This window comes from Syngnathus typhle, linkage group LG14 (assembly GCF_033458585.1).
Source record: "Syngnathus typhle isolate RoL2023-S1 ecotype Sweden linkage group LG14, RoL_Styp_1.0, whole genome shotgun sequence".
In the NCBI taxonomy this organism is placed as follows: domain Eukaryota; kingdom Metazoa; phylum Chordata; class Actinopteri; order Syngnathiformes; family Syngnathidae; genus Syngnathus; species Syngnathus typhle.
In genome coordinates, this window is record NC_083751.1 from 7,405,217 (window position 1) to 7,426,491 (window position 21,275).

At 38.7% G+C, this 21,275-nt stretch overlaps 1 protein-coding gene across 2 annotated transcripts in view; it reads left to right on the forward strand.

Annotated features, from left to right (window-relative positions):
* Positions 1–21,275, forward strand: part of negr1 (neuronal growth regulator 1) — an 89,605-nt gene that overhangs the window by 26,911 nt on the left and 41,419 nt on the right. For both annotated transcript variants that reach the window (XM_061297932.1, XM_061297933.1), the window contains exons 3-4: positions 8,766–8,891; positions 18,014–18,145. In XM_061297932.1, the coding sequence (XP_061153916.1) occupies positions 8,766–8,891; positions 18,014–18,145 (258 nt within the window). The remainder of the gene's footprint in view (positions 1–8,765; positions 8,892–18,013; positions 18,146–21,275) is intronic.

Consider the following 21,275-nt stretch of genomic DNA (forward strand, 5'->3'; position numbering starts at 1 on the left):
GACGCTCCATGTGCTATAATCAAGTGCTCACAATTAAGGTAACTAATTAAGAGTAAGTTCCCAAATGGGGATTCCTTGTAAGCGTCTCAGTGGGGTAGTGAGGCATTCAAACAGCCTGGCTTTAATGTTGCAGGGAAACTATGGTGAGAGTGCACCCTAGTGAGGATAAGCGGTTTGGAAAATGGATGGATGGACGGACGGAAGCATTAATTGTCACTATGCCACTCATGTTACACAAATCTTGAACCGGTCTTGGCCCACCTTAATTCTCTGAGCTGGATAGGGACAATTACCGTATTTTCCACACTATAAGGCGCACCTAAAAACCTCCAATTTTCTCAAAAGCCGACAGTGCGCCTTATAATCCGGTGCGTCTTATATATGGACCAATATTGAGCCACTATAGCAGGCGTGTCCAAATATATGGCTTTATATATGGACAAAGTTTTAAAATGGGCCATTCATTGAAGGCGCGCTTTATAATCCGGTGCGCCTTATAGTGCGGAAAATCCGGTACACGTGTGGACACACTGTTTCAATAAATAGTTTAAAAACTATTGTCTGCATAAAATTGTTCTGTAAATCTAACTGCAGACAATCTCACACTCCCTACGTTGCAGGAACCATTTTGGAAAGGCCATTTTCTTTTTTCGCATGACTCTGCCACGGTTAACCCAGTTGAATGTAATTAGTGTCTACTGTGTGGACTAAAGCACAGTCCACAGTGCTCAGGCTTTTGTTTATCATACACTTTATCACAATTAGAATTCCGGTGAAACAGATTTTTAGGGGCTGAAGCATTGGCAGACATCTACGACAAACACTGGCTTTAATTGGGCAGATAAATATCACAGGCTGAGCTCCCTGTCCCTGCAGCACAAGTGCATGCATCAAGCTGAATACAGACTGACCACCGGCTGTGGGGGATATCCACCCTTCTCATCTCTCAAATTCATCTGTTGGCCACAGTGCAAATCAAGACAATGCCCTGTCAGCTACTTGACACCATTGCTGAAGCATGACAAACAACTAGAATTAAAAAAGAATGAAAAATCATTGATATTTCATATTTACAAGATCAGATTTGCTGGTGTTCTGTATGAACGCCTTTTATTTGAACAAGCCCTCCAAAGGGAGAGCTAAACAAACGAGATGGGCTGACATCTGTATTCTGCAAAGCACAGGCTCAGGGTTTTCCATAATGACCAATTTATTGAATATTCATGACTTTGGCCTTTCCCAACACCTCAGCGGGACAGAATTGCTCTGTAGTAAACACGAGTTGTTCAGACACGATCGTGTCCCACCACCCTGTGGTGGATATTGGACGTCATCAGAGAATGAATGTGGCAGCTGACACCAAACTATAAGTACCCGTGGGTTTTTAGTGAAGTCTTTGTACGTGTGCAGTGAACAGCCATGGCCACCATATTTCTTATAACATACTCGATGACTCATCGCAATGTAACACGAACGCGGGCAGGGTCATGGCAATTGCAAAAAAGTGTTTAAACTTTGAAAATGAAGGCTTCATCTCTACTCAAGAATCTAATTAGAGATTAACATGAATATTTTAAGGAAATAGCTTATTGTCATTACCAGTGCATGAACAAGGACAGTTTTGCACACGAGGATGATGGTGATGGCTAAAGCAGTTTGAGGCTTGACAATTGAAAGTTCCTAAAAGTCTTTCAAAAATTATCACGCCTCAGCAAATAGGGATTGCCGATAAACCGTCATGAAATATGGAAATGCATGGGAACATGATTTTGTATGGGTGGGAGTTAAAAGTAATCAATATAGAATACATTTATTATATTTTTTTCAACACAAATCAATCATTTTTAATCTTAATTGATGCATTTAGATTACATTTTTCACAAATCTACCCAAAACTACAGTGTTGAGCAATAACAGACATTTCCATTTGTTTTATTAGTAGTTCAGATAAAAAATAAATAAATAAATATATGATCTGGGTTAATCTTGGATGGAATTCTTTTCTTGTGCCAATTCAAGACATTTAATACCAGGAGTGGGCGATATTTAGAGCACGCATGACCGATTAAAAATTACATTCATTTATGTTGAGTTCAGGACTCCATACAGAAAAGTACTGATTTAATTAATAGCACGATGCATCTTTAATTGGTGGAGTCACACTGCACAACCAATAAGCAGCCTGAATAATAATAATTTTCCTCGAAAATGTACTCTGAAAAATGTGTTTTCATGTGTTAATAGATTTTTTTGGGGGTGGGCATATTTCACCCCAGAGTAAAATAAATATTTTTGAAATGACTTGTTGACATGGTAAATACGGCTCTCTATAGAAACATATTACTAACACCACGCATTTTAATCATTACAATTTTTTTAGGGCTAATGAATATTTCATTTGGCAACTTTTATAAATGCAACCACAAAATTTTGCATTGAGAATTGAGGGTATGCTTGTACAACTAGCATCAGCTATAGTATCAATTGTCTTAATACACTCCATACACGTATAGTCTGAGTGTAGGAAACCTTGTTAAAGAGCAGAATCCGGCACCCTACTGTGATGTGTTCTTTCATGTGACTGCACGTAGCATGCTGGCAAAAGTACCCTCCACATTAATCATGACCTGGACTTTAGAATGTTGAACTCTGACCTTTCCGGTCCGTGACAGATGGGGATGAAGCTTTTGTCCTCCCGTTAGATCACTGATTTTATACATGCATGTGCACACACACACACGCACGCACGCACACACATGGCATAAGACTTCAAGAAACGATCATTGCTGTTTGAAACAGGCTACAGTTTTGTCGAGAATATAAACACACCTTTTAAAGATAATTTAATAAGCTTGATCTCAGATTCATGACAACATCCTACTGATTTAAAATAACCAGGGATTTTTTGAATGTAAAAAAATATTAACCTGCTGTTGTTTATCCCAAGCATGATGTCGTGGCTGAATTTTTGAATAAATTCGAAAGTAATATCACTAAGTGGGTGATAGTGTATCTTTGAATCGAATGCTCAGCTCTGCAAACCCATTGAAGATTGCCACTCGTTTATTAAAATGTTCCTTATCCTCAGTTAATTTCCTTTATTCTTGATTTTCCATTGCATAATATTATTTTAAAACGTTGATTGTAACATTCATCAGCAACCCCAGACACAATGTATGGGATCTAACAACTACAGAAACACTTTAATTTATTCCAACAAAAAAAACACCATGATAGAATATTTTAACATTACTTTTCATTGAAAATATTGGCTATTATTTTCACATCATTTGTGTTTTTGTTCAACAGCCTGATAAACCCAAAGCCATAGAAAATACTTACTAGTAATAAATAAATGAAATACAGCAAGTAGATTGTGTGAACTCTAATTTTGATAGACTTGTCTACTCTTTGGAACCTAAAAAATTAATTTGTTCCATCAGCCATCTTTTTGGCTTTATGTGTTTGTTACAAGAGAAATTCCGTGGAGAAAAAGAATATTTTTCATTCACATTAAATGATCCGTCAGAACAGAGGCTTACGTGTCTGCTGGCATACTTGGGATCACACTGTACCACGCCATCACACACAATCATCACTCCCTCAGGCTAATTTCTGTGGAACATTAGGAGGGTGAATCGTTGAATTCATCTTTGATAATGATTCCATTATGGAATAATGCTCATAAGCCAGTCTGCACTTGCTTGGAATGTATTTGTGTCTTAAGTCATTTGCTCTCCGCCACCCTTCCTCACATCTCCATTCTTTATTCATCTAGCCACAGTCTTAGCCACACGCAGGAGGAATATGAGGAGATGCCAAGCAGCAATAAACGCTGATAAGGGTTATATACTGCATTCTACCACTCCACTCTGAAACTCTCGCATGCTGCCAATATTGCTGCCGGGCCCACTTCAATGCGTAGGGAGGAAAAAATGAAATATACTTTATCATGAATGTCTATTTTCCTTTATATCGTGACTTTACGGCTTAGTGTTTTGCTGTAAAAAAAACATCACGACTGAAATGATATCAGCTTAGACCAGGAATTATGGGTGTTAAGCATCCCTTGTATACATATGAATGACTAGACAGACATGTACAGTATAGAATGTGTGTTTTTTTTTTTCTTTTCAAGCCGTCTAAACATAATGATAACTGGAATTTACAAGGAATTTACCAAAGACAAATTCCTTGTTTGGCGCGCTCAAACATGGCGGATAAAAACTCTTGAATAACTGCTTGAGTGGCAAAAGGAACATTATAATTGACCTTGGTAATTTTAAAGGACAAAAAATAGTGTCCAATGTGATCAGAATGATCCTTTTTACAGAACAGTGGTTTTTTATTAGTTCCAAAATCGGCCACTGTTGTTTATTGGTGGCAGATTACATTGGTTTTGCAGAAGTAGCCATGTTGAAAGGGACCATCAAATGAACACTCAGCTCAAAAGGGGCATGCCAAGTTGTGTCACACTGGTTACCCCCATGAAATATTACTGGCTATGCCCCTGCTGTTTCTGTTCTTGTCAAGTCCTTTCAAAATCTTCATCTCGCTGTTTCTATTATTTCTATATTTTTGATTCCGCATGCAGTGTTTGTCTTTTTGTTTTATTTTTGGAAAATATTCCGTACTTCTGCCTCGGCACCCTGCTTTCGTGTCCTTGGGCCCACCACAATAGCAATCTGAGACGAATATGAATCATCCATCCATCCATTTTCTGTACCGCTTAGTCCCCACGGGGGTCACGGGCGTGCTGGAGCCTATCCCAGCCGTCATCTGGCAGTAGGCGGGGGACACCCTGAACCGGTTGCCAGCCAATCGCAGGGCACACAGAGACAAACAACCATACGCACTCGCACTCACACCTAGGGACAATTTGGAGTGCTCAATCGGCCTACCAAGCATGTTTTTGGGTTGTGGGAGGAAACCGGAGTGCCCGGAGAAAACCCACGCGGGCCCGGGGAGAACATGCAAACTCCACACAGGGAGGGCCGGAGGTGGAATCGAACCCGGACCCTCCTAACTGTGAGGCGGACGTGCTACCCAGTGCCCCACCAAGCCGCCCGAATATGAATCATTTTTATTTATTTAATTATTTTTGCTTTACCTTGAATGATTGCGCCAGGCCTACAAATATAGTAACTAATACCTTGGTGTAAGATAAAGTGTCAGTGTTTATGTTTACTTTCAGGATGTGCTGCTTAATTAACAAATTTGAAGTTAGTCCTTTGCTCTGTAGTGTAGGTAATGAAAACCTTGAGGAATACTTGTCTCATTACTGAGGTGTACTTTACAATCTACACACACGGATATAGTTTGCAGGTGTATTATAATTCATATACTGTATATATCTGTTCAAACAAAGCCTTGGTGACATCTAATTAGATAGTCTTAAAGGTAAAACTCTAATCTTTCCCCAAACTACGACTTTTGTGCTGCGTAGTGTTAATTCAAAAAATTATCTACACTCAGATGGTATTCTGTTTTGTCACAACCATTACAGTCCATTATGTTTAACATGGATAAGCACCAAGGACAGCTATAGAAGCCCTTTCTTTCTCCATTGTTCTGTTTTAGAATGTGAACAACAACTCCTTACATCCCTGCAGTTGCATTGAGGTCAATTAGACCAAGTGGCTAGTTCTCTTCTCTGCACTCTAATTGGAAAACTCGATGGCAGTGCATTTAGTCAGTAATAGTGTTGTATTTATTTGGTGGCGAAAGTCGGCATGGCGGGGTCTTTCAGAATTCAGAGAGGTGCTCTGTTGCCTGTATGTTACTTTGCAGCTCCAGTAGAATTGCTATGCGTGTTGATGATGCAGCTCTAAGCGCTTCTGTAATTCAAGGGGGCATCATTAGATGCTTATTTTTATTCACCCGCTGTGTCTGACAGGAGAGAGAGAGCCAGAGAGAAATGCTGCCTGGATCAGCTTTGGCACCTCGCTCTCTGCACCTCCCACAGGGCTAGACCAGGGGAAATTAGAGGAGAATGAGAAAACATGACAATCATTGTTGTTAATGAATTAGCATGCTAAGGAAACAACATGATGTGCATGCAGGCGAAGGAGAAGGGTTAGAATGTTCTATTGTTTCGTGGAAATATCATTGTTATTGATGTGAATAAAAGAGCCCTTAGACTAGAAAGAACTGATTGGGATTTTGTTATAAGATGGCTGTTTTGTAAGCATCATCTGTCACAATAATCATTATCACATAGAGAGCTAAAACTAGATTGTGTTCCATACACAGTTTTTGCGTTTTGAGTCGACGTATACTAATTTGACCCAAAGCATCCCACTTTTATTGTACCTCTGTCACATTGGTGTGATTTATATTCCAACGGAATTATTAAATATGAAGCTAAAAAAAGATACTGAAGATTATGGCGCTTAGAGGGTGACTTGAAGGGGTGTTTCAGTTTACGGGAAAGGTCAACTAAATCCACCCGTTTCTCCCAGGACAATTTTACATGAAGCACACCAGTCATTGCTTGTGCATAATCAAACCCTTAACCCATATAGAGAATAACATCCAAAAGGAAAATACTTTGTTTGTTTGTTTTTTTCACAGATAGGTGGAAAAGTGATCATTTAGACCAAACATTGCAGAGTGAATATATTTTGGCATTCAATATGACCAATACTGCATTTTAATCATTTATTCACTTTCTGTGTCATTGTTGTATCCTCTTTGCTGTCACAAACTGAACAAAACAAAATGAACCTAGACACTGTCATAGCCAAACGGTTTGGCACTCATTATCAAAATGTTAGGAAAAACCAAGTAGTCCTCACAAACAAACGATAGTATCAGTAGCCAGCGACAACATTTTCAATTTTGTGCTATCAGACACTGAGGAGATGAGTCAACAAAGGGTCCTACAGCAAGTACACACAAGAGTCTGAAGTAATAACCAAGATTCAACACAAGTCCGTTTACACCAAATATCCATTAGCAATTTCCTCTCACTTTGATGCAGATCTCCTGCTGTAGAATAGTGATTATTGCACACAAAAAAAGGTCATAACATTGTTGATAACTCGTGTAAGGACAGACTTTGATGTTATGTGTCATATTAACCCCCCCACCCCACCCACCTACTCCGAACCATTATGGCGCCACGTATTGATTATTAATGATGAGTCATCCAAAAGGTTTGTCCAAAAGGCAATCTCAAGGCTCCCAGTTGTTTTGTTGTGTACTTATTGAAAGGGGAACTCGGTGAAAAGTGTTGACTCATCTTTACATTGGATTATCTTGCAGTGAGCTTCAAGGAGGGTTTTAAGGGCGACACACTTTACAGCACGGGCGACTTACTTGGAGAATCAAATTGTGCTGATTAAAAAAAAAATGCTTATAATCCTTTACTGGTGTGGAATGTTTGTCCACACACATGACTTGCTAAAATGCCCTCGTCATTGACATGATTTTTGTCTGTGGGTGTCTCAAGTTGATAAAACTCACATAGCTCAGAACCAGAAAAAATATGATTTGGTGCCCAGCGGTAAGTGACAATTGTCTGCCCTTAATAGAAGTTTCTTCATTTTTTTTCTTATCTATGTTTTATTATCACCTAAGTGCTTGGTTGAGATTTTAGAGCTTCTGCCTAGATCTCCGTTTTTATAGTGCAGTATACTGTGTAGTAAATTAAAATTTCTTCTTGTAAATGTCATTTTGACAAACCACTAATCCTACCGAACATTTTTGGAGCTGGTTGAACTTGGGGTTTTAAGAACTGCAGGCCTGTTAACATATTAAACATACCATAGTTGTTGGGCTACTCATTGTCTCACAAAAACAAATGTCTGTAAACTCAGTATTTTGAAGGACTCCTTTTTATCTTCCGCTATACAAGCATCCAGAACACAGATAACACTCTCTTGCTTACTTGATGACGAATGCAGCAGTCTCCAAGAACTACAGTCTCCCTTATTAAAGCTGATTTGATCAGATTTTGCAGTGGTGTCTGTTCAAGTTTCTGAAAAAATGCTGTGAGGTAAAAAATGCAAAAACAAAACACATTTGATTCTTGCACATATACTACTTCCTCCAAATGTCCCAATTCCAAATAATTACTATATGACCTCAGGGTCCATTATTTATTTTCTCCAAGATATATCTCGCATAATCTGTTTTTAAGTAATTAAAGCCCGAGTTTCCAGTTTTAGAACTGCAAGCAAGATTTGAATGTAGCATCACTTCACCATTCGAGTTTCGAGCCAAAGCCACACTCCTTCGAATGTGCTTGGTAAACAAACACAAACTGCTACATCACTAGTGTGACTTTATGGAGTTTTGCAAGATATCAAATGTAACTCATTTGATGGTTTTTTTTGTTTTGTTTTTTTTGCAACATACAATCAATTAGAAATCCAAAAGAGGTGTGTGAATGGCAACAATAAACAGAATCCCTCCACCATACCTTCTGTCTCTCTAGTCTCAAGATCAATACAAATACAATACAATGCAATACAAAATTAATGAATTGATTCTTATTCTGCGCCAAGGATACAGTCACTGTACTGACCGTCATTATAACCAACTCTATTCATTATGTCTGGTATTATTCATAGCCATGTCAATTAAGGAACCCACACTCATTCTTGTGGGTGGTTGAGTGCTTTTCTGTAAACGCTCATTTAATTGCCATCAGCCTCCTTCAATAACCCTGAACAACTACCTCTATGTTCCTTATTTTAAATGCTTGTTTGTATACTATATTTCATGCATATTTTAAATGTCTATATTTTGCCTCCTAACAGTTCCTCCCAAGATATATGACATTTCCTCCGACATCACGGTAAATGAGGGCAGCAATGTGTCGCTCATCTGTACGGCCAGTGGGAAACCTGAGCCAGCCATTTCCTGGAGACACATAACCCCATTAGGTGAGTTCACGTCACCTCACGCATACTCATGCTAATGAATGGGTGGATGCACAGCTATTTGGATGGATGCACCTTCAGAGGAAATGAGGAAGCATGGTTGAGATCAATAGGTGAAAGACTGAGAAGAGATGGCTGGCGGTTGTGTTGTGGATTGAGATATAGAATGGGGAGGGGGGCTGAGATGTGGGTTATGTGGTTGGCAGGATATATGAGTGAAGGGTTGGGGTGGTGGTAGATGTAAAAATAATTGAGCACAACGCATCATGCAGAAAGGCAAGTCCTGCAATGACATGGATGTCTGTATAAAGCATGCACAATACGCAATAACAAAGCAAGTCCTTTTTTATCATAGAATTTTATATTTATCGCGATTCGTTAATACATTTGTCCAGTTTCCAAAACAACTGCTATATCTGTCAAAGTGAAGAATTAAAAAGTAGGAGAAACAGCCTTTCTACACATCAAGTAGAAAGTAAGTGACAACCTGCAGAGAGCACTTACAATGTATTGCAATATCAATATTTTGCATCAACTGGAAACATGATTCCATTGCCAACCTCTGAGCTTTTACTCCGATCACTGTGCCTGTGAGAAAGATCAGACCCAAGATGTAAAAAAAAAAATGATACAGTATATATATTTTTAAATAGCAAGAGGAATTTTATGGTCATAAAATTTTTAGACACCAATGAGTAGTAAGGATCACCCATGGAACATTTCAGTGCCTCTCTTCCTCTGAAAATAATTTCAAAGGAAACTAGTTGAAACTGTGAGATGGGCAGAGATGCCTGGAGGCATGCCGGAATTGAAATTGACCTTTAAAGTCATTTATGTCAAACACGGACAACATAGTATGTCTCCTTTTATGAAGAGAAAGGCCAAGGTAAATACCATTGTTCAAAATGTATGTAGTTTACTTTTTAGAAGTGAAAGTTAAGTTTGAGACCGAAAACACAATGGTATAACTTTGACATTGGGCATAAAGACCATTCCGATTTTTCTTCTATCACATCCTTTCATTTAATTAGAAATAACAGTTTGAATTTGTAACTCAAAGACCCTCAACAGACCTCCATCTCACCAGCTCTTTTCCTCTCTAATTTTTATATTAATGGATTACAGCTGGCTGTGCCTATCTGAGAGCTCTGCGGATGACTGCATTTATCTTTTGGCTGTCAAATCCTCCCGCGTGGTGTTCTTGGCTGATTGTGTTAGCTGAGTTTTCGGAAGATGATCAAAAGAGTCATCCTCGGAGTCCGAGTGGCAGTCACTCATCCCGCTTTGAAGTGTCCACACTTTGAAGTCTGTCGGCGAAGAAAATGATATGCTGCTCGAATGAAAGGGTGCAGGCCCGAATGTAATCACAGGCTGTCTCCAAGCACATCAGAAACGAAGCCATTAGCTATTGGATCTTTGAGTTGACTATTGTAGGTGTGTCAATTTGTCCAAAGGATGTGGGAGCACTGAAATGTTGTAATAGGCTAATGTCCTTTTACTGGAATGCCATAAAATCCTTTGGCCATACAGAGCAGTTTCCTTTGGCATACGCAACTGTAATGTCTTGAATGTGCAAGCGGGGTGCAAGGTAATATTCGTCTCGGGTACAAGTGCTCATTGGAAAAAGCGTCAGACCCGTCTGTGCCTTGAGTTACACTATTTGTCATTGTCTGCAAGTGTCAATTTGAAGGATAAATACATTCATTTCCAGATTGTATCGATCGCTGTAACACGAGTGATGTTCTAGTAGTGCAGGTGTTTGTCCTCAAAACAGAAGTGAAGGCTCTTTGGTCACTTTTACAAGTGAAAGCTGCCTTTTTACAGTCACAAATGTTGACATATGGTTGGCATTATTTTTTGGCTTTAACAGTGAACCATTATTGGTGGGAGCAGGGTTGTTTCACACTGGATAGTTCTCCTGCAGCATTCAGTGTAGTTTGACAGAATGATAAATTCGCCTGACTGACTGTCAAATCTTTATTCCGTCCGCGATTATTTAGATTTTGCTTTTTTTTTTTTTTGCTCCTCTACATGACTGTCAGTTGACATTTAATAAATGTTGTGTATTCACTGAATTGTGATCATTAACTATTTATTGAGAAATGAATATTTTTATAAAATAAGGCAATTCTTCTGTAACAGAGATGCACATTGCAATGTAAGATTGTTCGCAAGCAATGTTTTCTTTTTGTCAAGAAACAAAGCCATGTCATTAAATGCTGAACAGAAGAGCAACAGTGCCCGTAATATATGTCTGGAAGAATCACAGCCTTTTGTGTAACAGCTTAATTAACCATTCTTGACAATCCAATTCGCAAACATTTGAGGGGATTCGAATATCGTCTCAGGCCTACGTGGGTAATCTCCCAGGGCGTTCGCATTTCTCCCACATTCCAAAGCCAAGCATGTTCGTTCACTTGGAGACCATAAATTGAGACATAAATATGTCTTCCTGAGATTGATGTATTTTGTGATTTGACCCAGCTGATAGTTCACAGCTTCCAAAAGTGATGCTCGTCTTTTTGGTCCCCGAGTTTAAAATCAGCTTGCAGGGTTAAATTGCAGCTGAATATCAATGAGAAACACCATTAGCAGAAGTACATTGGTAAGATTCCCAGAAGCCACTCTCGCATGATAAATCTCGCACTTGACATACCTACTTACTATATGCTGAAAGCCTAAAAGACTTGATTGTATTGCCTCTACTACAGAGTACTTAGTTTTGAGTGAGGTAACCGCATAAAAACACATTTTGGTATGGCTGAATTGCTGATCAAAAGAGCTGTGAGTTTTAAAATCTCATAGATAATAATTCTACTCTGAAGGTAGCGTCAATGGATATTAAGAAAAGCCAAATGTATCACAAATGAGAGCTAAAAAGACATGCACACTCTTATTCATGGATGTGTAAATACAGACAGGAGTCTCTGTTGGGTTATTTGGTGGTCTATGCCACACCCAGACATACATCTCAAAAGCCACACCCCCCTTACACATACATCTCAAAAGCATACCGTATTTTCCACACTATCAGGCGCACCTAAAAACCTCCAATTTTCTCAAAAGCCGACAGTGCGCTTTATAATCAGGTGCGCCTTATATATGGACCAATATTGAGCCACTACAGCAGGCGTGTCCAAAGTCCGGCCCGCGGGCCAAATGTATATATCTTATATATGGACAAAGTTTTAAAATGGGCCATTCATTGAAGGTGTGCTTTATAATCCGGTGCACCTTATATATGGACAAAATCTTAAAATGGGCCATTCATTGAAGGTGTGCCTTATAATCCGGTTTGCCTTTATAGTGCAGAAATTACGGTACCTTCCACAAAACCTTGTAACAGCAGAAGGCTACGTCGGCACTGCGGTCAACCTTGACATGGCCACAATACAGTGAGTGATGCCATTGCCTGTGTTGACATATATCGCTAGATGCCATATGGGGTGACAGTAGCTGATGGGAAATTCTTGACAAATATGCGACATTACTCTGGAGATTGCTAAACATCACGCCGCAGCAGATGGCCTTTCTGCACAAACTATGTACATGGGTCTATACTTGAATCCTAATGCTGAACAACTACACACAAAAGGATTTTCACGTCTTAAAAGATTTTTAATCCATGATAGACCCTACACAAAGGTACAAAGTCACAGTTGCGTTCATATTGTGTGTTCTACGCGGAGAATTTCTGCAGTGCACCACATATTAAGATTCTGTCTCACCATCAATTTCAAAACCAGTCCTGTGAGGTAGAAATCTCATGTAATCATATTTGATCTCTCCAAAATGAAGAACAGAAACTCAGATATGAGCAAATGTTACCCGAGCGCTTCCAGAGGCAGGAATGAAATGAAAGTGAAAATGGCAACATTGTCAAGAAAAGATTAGGTTGATAATATACGTCTGGCTCTGTCCATCAGGGCATCCTTTAAGACCATGACCTGCACAGTGTCCATTCTGATTGAACATGTTACATGCAATAACTCAGGGATAGTTTTACAGGTCATCGGGGTGATGCCACATGCATTAAGACTTGGCTCCTTTGGCAAACTCCCATTCCAGATTCAGGCTGCCTCACACGGTCAACCAGGTTACAAAACAGTAAAAGAACAGTTGCCTTCTGGCTTACACCTTGTGTTGGAGGACCAGAAGGCATCTCAAGCCACTGTAGCAATGTGGGCTGCTCTCTCCTTTTAAGAGTTAAAAGGATTTGTGTGATTGCCCTTGGTGGTGTAATGGATTCCTCAGCGATGCCTGTACTATCTGTGTATTGCAGGCCTGGAGGAAGTGTACAAGTCCACTTCACAATGTGGGAAATCGCTAACTGCTTCAGTGTCTGCATTGAATTTAAGATAATACTTGCTATGATTTTTTTTAATTTGGCTTGGAGTCACACTTCTGTCAGGTTAGTCTCTTGAAAGTACATCTCCACAGCAGGTCCTCGGGTGCCTGAATATTACAACTGAATTATTTACCTTTTTTTCTCCATTTTCTTTGGTGTATTTTTTGTCAAGGTGTAATGTCACGTATCAAGGCTGTCATTCTTGCTGAGAGGCTTTTGACCTTCTCATCCTATTGTATCCATGATCAATTGAAACACTATTTGCTACCTTGGTACAATAATGAAACTCAATTTCACAAACAATAATCAAGACGCACAATAATGTTATTGGATCACAGGACGGGTAAAAATAATGCAATCATAAATTTGATAAACATGCCATGTGTTATTTGTTAAATCACACAGCAGTGTCAGTAATACTAACAACTTTAGCACATTGTATTTTATTTTGCCTCTGTTTTGTGTTCGACAACATTTTTCAATCATAATAATGTGCAAGTGGGACTGTGGATATCTTTATTACAGCTTAGCAGAATACATTTGACTAGGAAAATTAATTTGGCAGTCAAGACACAGAAACAGGATTAAGACATATCTCTGCAATGCCTTCCTCAATCATAATCAAAATTCCTCAGTGGGCAAAAATGCCTCCACTGCTCCACTGCACCTAAATACTGTACAATGTACTCAGGCTTGATTGACTTATGCTTGGCAGTGGTGTCAAATAATGCTGATGTAATCATATCACAGTTTATATATATTACTTCATCAGTGATTGGCCAGCATAGTTGTCTCTGATGGCCTAAACACACGCAAAAAACGTGTACTTTTTTGTTAACCAATCAAAGTTTACCCTCTGTGTTGCCACATCAACCTAATCTGCCCAGAGCCTTCAAATTTAGTACTGTGATTTGTGTAATTTAGATATACAGGGTTAAATTAATTCACATATGTATGTGTTACATATTTGAAATTTATTTTGGAAAACATACAACACACTTTGGCACCCAAGTCTGCCCTCCTCCACTCTATAAGAACTGAGTGCCTTTGTTCTCACCAGTGAACGTTGGAAACAATGGCGAGCTGCGTAAGTGTAATTATTTGGCCCATTTTTAGCACCAGAGCATCCGGTGAACTATCTAGCTATTGTATGCCTTCATCTTGAAAAACAAATCTGTTATATACGGCACAATTTACAGAACAGCTCGGTGTCATTAATTAGATTAACGAGCATTTTTTTGGGCATCCTTTATTAGCAATTGAACATGATTTCCGTATGACGTCGCGATGCAAAAAAAAAAAACAAAAAAAACTGCTGTTCGGAAAGACAAGTCAAGTCTGACTATTCATTCCGAAAGCACATCGCCGTGCGCTGTGAGGACCAACTCCAAAATAAGTCTACCAAGACTGATGTCTCCGTATTATTTGGTAGACATTTATTTCTTAGTTGGCCTTTACAACTTCTTCCCAATTGTGCACACCAAATAAACAGCCAAGTTAGTTAGTTAGCTATGTACTTGCATTACACGAGGACTTGTTTCACCGCAAATTTTTATGGGAGTTCCTTTTTAGAGTCAAGGGCGACATTAACTAAGAAATACTAGTCAAATGTTGCAGTATTTTCTCATTATTTAACAAGGGCATTAATTTAACCATAAGGTGCACAACGGGTGGTACACTGCACTTGTTCCGCAAACAAGTATTCACAGCAGTACACAAACAAGTTAAGAGATTGCCAGAAAAATATCCTGATGTGACGTATCTGTGCCTGACTGTGTTCAATTGGTTTGATAACAGGATAAAGAATTGTACAATGGACACTCACAATACCTGCAGCTACCCCTGCTGTTGGAATGATAAGAGCAGGTTTTACTCATTAATGCATGAGGCGCCACAGCGACGTTTGGCTTATTTCAAATATGCTGACAGAACACTTGCACTTATTTAAATGTATTTTCATAAACACAGTAACACACAAGTTTTTGGTTAAGGTGAAAAGAATGTGCTCTGCTCCATTTGAGTTCATCTAGGAAATCTACTTAGTATACTAGATACTGCAGATTTGTTTATGTCCATATGTTAGGTTATGAAATTTAATGATGTGTTTCAACATTTTCATAATTCATATGTTTTCTACACTTTCTAACTACCCGTGTGTATTGCTGTTAGGCTCAGATGTTTTTCCTGTTAGCGATTATGGATATTTGTGTAATTATAGATAGAAATACAGTCCAATGGAAGGTTTGGGGAAAAGGAAAGAACAAAAACCTTTTTAAGAAACAATATCACGTTACGTTTCAGACTGGGAATCTTTCCTTGGAACAATCCTGGAAGGTCGAAAACATAAGAAAAAAAAAAGCTTTTTTTGCGAAAGCCTGGCTGGCTTTTACAATGAACAGTTGGTACATTATTTTTGATCTAAAATGCTTTGTGGTTGTTATAAACTAAACTGTTTGAATTGTAAATTATTGCATAAAAGTTCAGTCTTGCTATGTAACTCCTGTAGCAAAGAGTGGTGTCTTATGCTATTAAGCTTCTCAAAAAGTCCCCATGTGAAATCACCAGCATTTCATTGAACTTCTTGGTAAGTGTTATTGGACGTATCAAGCATACTCAGCATCATGGGTCAGTTCCTTTCATTTTATTGCCCTGTTAAAAGTCACAAGTGTACACTGCGGATTCCTTCGCCCTCAGTTTCACAATTCCTCATTGCAGTGATGCACAATAGAGTTGTGCATTTGGGCCGCAGAGCAGGTCAACAATGATTTTCAACAATTGCAAGAAAGAGATGTTTGGGATTTGCAGTGAAATGTGTATTTGAGATTATTAAAGACTTTAACGACCCACCGAATGTAAAAATGCATTATGATCAAATACACAGAACAGAAACAAACTATTAAAACAGTTTATAGTAAGATGCATGTAATTGTCACTCACATCCTTCTTACCACATGAAGCACTGACCCATATGTCTTGGTCGTCTTCTTTTATCTATAAAGCTTTGACAGGCTGGACTGTTTGGAGAGCCTTTCGAGGCAGCGAGAATTTGAAGAGGTCTGCATATTTAACTAAATATCACTCTGACAGCCTGCTCTATTACAAAGATTAGAATCTTGGTGAACATCGTGTGAAATAAAGGAGGCTCTATTTTGTGAATGTCAAGTTCTTCTGGAAGCCACCTGTTGTGCTCATGCTCATCATCTGGCAACCTTGTTGAATTATATCAGCCTTGGGGAAAAAAGGACCGATTGTGTTGCTTGTGAAATGGAATTAGTAACTAGCTCAGATTAGCGTTTAACATTAAATAAGGCAAAGTGTAATGTATCAAATAAAATCATGTAACCAATGAATTTGGCTTTGTCATAGTTACTCAAATTCTCGCGGTTGAAGCTATAGGTCACACCAAAACTGATGCGTAGGACAATCACGTGCCAAATAGATGTTTACCCAGTTTTAATTGTGCAAAATAACTCCCCTGTCACAGGCCATACTGACATACCTCGATATGCTCTTCAACAAAGCTCATCCACTTGCCCTGCTTTGTTATAAAGAACAAAACCAATGTTCTTATATATCTCCCTTTGTGCACTTTTTATAATTCGAGGGCAATTTTTTAGCCTCATACACTACCACTTTATGGACCAGCCATTTAAGTGATTTTTTTTCTTAGTGTTGCATTTTTTGTGTAGCCACTGATGTCTTTGTTGAGACTTTGAACTTCATTGTTGCTACGGCAACCGTGTGAGGAAAAGAGAGAGCTAATTATTGATAGTGCCCCCAGTTTCAAATTGTGCAATACATATTTAGCAGATAAAAAGTCCCAGAAGCTCATTGAAAAAAAAAAGATATATTTTAAGAGATGATTGACTATAACAAGCTTGAGCTGTAGAATTGAACCTGCATCTGTTTCACACCAAACACTACACAAAATAATTGCAAGCTCCCCAAAATAGTCAATAAAAGTAAAACAAAAGTTGGAAAGTCTTTGATATTAATACGAGTAGAATGAGAAATTACAGTCAAATGGATGGATGGAAATACAAATTACAGAATTATATCCAAACTACACAATAAGAAAAATGCCAGAAAAAATCAATGCGTATAAATAGTTTAGCATGATGCCAAATGAATGAAGGGTAGGAGGTGCAAACTGAGAAGAACAGAACTGTTGTAACTTGTAACAGGCTGCCGACTCACCATGCATTGAATTGGTTGCGTCAGTGAAAGCTAATCATGTTAATGAACTCGGAACTAATTGACTGGTAACCTGTCAAGGGCGCAATTTACCTTCCCTTTCAGGCTATAAAGAATCATGGATTAGAAAAGAACCATGTTTTTCTGCTTGCAATATATCAGCACCTTTTTCTAGATCTGCATTATTTTTGTTGCCATCATGCTCGTCATGGTGCTTTGTTATCTAAAACACTGACCTGTGCTTGCCCTTTGTCCTTGGTTCACGAGAAGCTCTAAATGCATTTCCTGGAGTTCATCATGGGCAAATTAGCGTTGAAGATGTCAACATTTAATTTCCAATCACAGCATCTATAAGCGTGCATGAGTACACTGCTCATCCGCTGCTGTTTTATGATGAAAGCAAGGTCACCAAGAGTTTATTACAGCATTTTATTGAATTGCTTCCCCAAGACTTCCTCGCATAAACCACGGGTAACTGCAAGATGATAGCTATACTATATTGAGTTTACAGAGTGTGTGCATGTGTAGTGGTCTTTGTCGACATCCAATAAGCGCCTTCACTTCTCTCTCTCTCTCTTTACAGCCAGGAAGTATGACAGCGGTGAATATCTTAACATCACTGGCATCACAAGGGACCAAGCTGGAGACTATGAATGCAGCGCTTTAAATGACATCGCCTCTCCTGACACCAAAACAGTAAAAGTCACAGTCAACTGTAAGTACACACCATCATTCTCTGCATACTTCACACTGGCCTTTCAGCCTTATAAAAGAGGCAGGCGCAGCCTTCAATCATAACGCTGCCATGTCCCTGATCATTCACCTCCTGAAAATGCGCCATCCAAAAGTTTCAGAAGAAGTGGAATGCTTAGCATTTCTTAATATTTAATGTGATAAGTCCCTTTTTGTCTGTGCATATAGGTGATTAATTCACGCTAAGGGAAGGTCTGACTGTTCCAAGCGCTATTCCATTATGCAGTTAATGAGTCTTCCAAAAGTGTGAGGAGACAGTAATGAGGAGCTGTGACATTAATGAATGATACTGGGCTTTAGCTGCTGTGGTCACAGAAGAAGCACAACTAAGAGGCGTGAGAGGGATTGATACCGTTGGGTTTCTTTTAAAGTGTTCCTACTTTTATTCTTATGGGCTTCTGTATAGATAGCTTGTGCATGATCTCAGTTAGCAAAACATAAAAGTGGAGTTGGCGTTTTAACAGTCCTTGCAAGATTGGAATGTTGCCTCACTCCACTAATCCCTCCCTCCCTTTCTTCCTTGGGTCTCTGACCAAAGTCGTGCCTCTGACTAACATCCACATGCAGCAGACGTGCACTGTCTGCAACTTGTGCTGTAAAAAGCCTACAAAATCTACAGCTGCTACCTTGGCACGATTTATTCGTAATGGAGTATTACTATGAGACTCACTGGTTTGTTTTAAGTTTTGGTGAATGTACAATCAATTGACAAGCTATGAATTTACTTTACAAGCAGAAATGTTGCTAAGTCCAGGTTGACTTCTGAATCCTCAGATGCTTGACAGTTTAACAACTATGACAATGTATGATTTGTTGATTTAAAAAAAAAAACTAAGCCATAAACTCTCCTTCTAAAGGGAAGTCAACTCAACATTTTATTTTTTGCTGGTCCAATATTGTCTAATATTGAATTTACTCCAGAAAAGTCTACATTTATTTATGTACCGTAATTTCCGGACTATAAACCGCAACTTTTTTCTCAAGTTTTGAACCCTGCGGCTTATAGTTCAGTGCTGCTTATATATGGATTTTGTAACTAAATTATCATGTTTAGACGAGTGGGCCCACATAGAATATAAAGAAAATGTTTGAGTTGGTTTCCTTTTAAGGCATTTAAAAACCGGCAGCGTTGAAAAAAGGCTCCTCTTGGACCAGTTTGCAAGAGTTTTAACTCGAGTTTCGAGGAATAATTTAGCCATCATATAGTTTTCATTATTACCACAATGTCGAGCCCTGCAATGTATGCGCTGTACCTTTTCCAGCTCATTGCTATGGACGCTTTGGCTCTGGCTTCATTTTGAAATTGACTCTTGTGGCCATTATTTCTGTGTAATGCCTGGCGCTAATGAGCTGGGTCTGAGTGGGATTTTATATGCCAATTATTTATACCTCTGCTGAGATACGGTTTCAAGGATGGACAGTTATTATACTACTATTGTGGTGTGCTCCGAAATAGATATTCAGTGATTCGAATAAAGCATGTCATCGTCTGAGGACACATTTCCGTGCGACGGGCATATGACTTCTCCATTCTAAATGAGTGAACTGATGAAGAAAACTCTGCTGTCAGACAAAGTTAACACTGCTTGAGCACCAGAGTCATGCTTTGAGTGGGAATAAGCTGTCGTTCCTCAAGTGTTAAGGCAGTGTTTCCTTCCCTGAGTTATCAGGCGCTGACAGATCGTCAGAGCGTTCCTGTCACTGAGCAATTGCTCATTCTTTTTTATTGATTTCTGACATAGTGGAAAATTGTCTGGACCTTGTGGCTTTCTTCCTTTTGGTGATTTGTAAATTAGCCCATGGAGAAAGATGCGATATTTTTTCCACCTTTCCATGCATTGTAATGATCTTTTTAAATGCACCTTTTTTATGAAGTTAAATGAGAAACTCACCCAATGGTTTTGAAGTTAAGGAAAAAAAGATCAGGTTTTCAGTACAATATGCACACAAGGCACAACTTTTATAGATACAAGACACCTGCTTTACATTAGAATGTCACAGCACACCACAAAAACAAAATTGACTCAAAAACAATTCTCATAAACAATAGTTTAACAACTATTTTTCCAACAATCCAAGCTAAATAATTGAACCAGTTGATTAAATGTTTGAATCGACTACCAGTAAAAACCTATGAGAGAACTTAAAAACTCCACACAGCAAGTCTGCAGCAGCAATTCAAATTATCAACCTCGGAATTGCCACCACAAATCATGAAGAGCATTAACAAATTTACACCAGGTATTTTAGTATACTATATTATCTAAAGAGAAACTCATATGCATTAAAATTCCATGGAATACTTAGCTTTTTACATAATTTATTGTTAAAATATGTTGATTAAAGAATTGCCAAACTGTGGAACCCCAAACTGTGCTGTTGACGTCGAGAGACTCTGTTTACTGAATAAAACATGAGTTGTTCTTTTTAACATGCTGGTGGGAGATCAGTGACACGACATGTCTTTGATGGTCTGATTTGAGTGAAAAGGTTTACGATGTCTATCTGCACACTGTATATGTAGTGTAAATTTTCATGCACTCTTTGACATGAATATTCATGATGCTTGAATTATTCTACCTCAACTTGCTTCAAAAGCACGAGAGGTATTTTGACCCATTACAAAAGCCTGCATGTGCAAATTTCAGATTTTTTAACACAATATTTTTATATTTTTGACACATTTGTGGTGTTCTGACTTTTACCATATTTTTATTTTTTATTTATTTCTATTATAATTTTATTTTGATGTTCACAGTTACATGAAACAAGAGTTGAGGAAGCAGATCACCACAGTTGATTTGTCAGCCCAGATGGTAAACAATGTTCCCTCTTTCCATGGTGCAACTGTTCTTCTGCGAGGAAACATTTGGACCATGTCCCAGTTTCTGTGACTCACAGTAGAAAAGGGCAAGTGCATGAATAGATCTACAAGCAGCCGAGTCTGTCACTGCTGCCTCCAAAACCCAAGATGGCAAATCACAAGCCAATAAAATACCATCAAATAGACAACTGAACACACTTGTACCGTCGAAAAGGACCAAATGAGTAACCTCATCTATCACTTGTTACGGCAAGTCATTTGTGTGTGA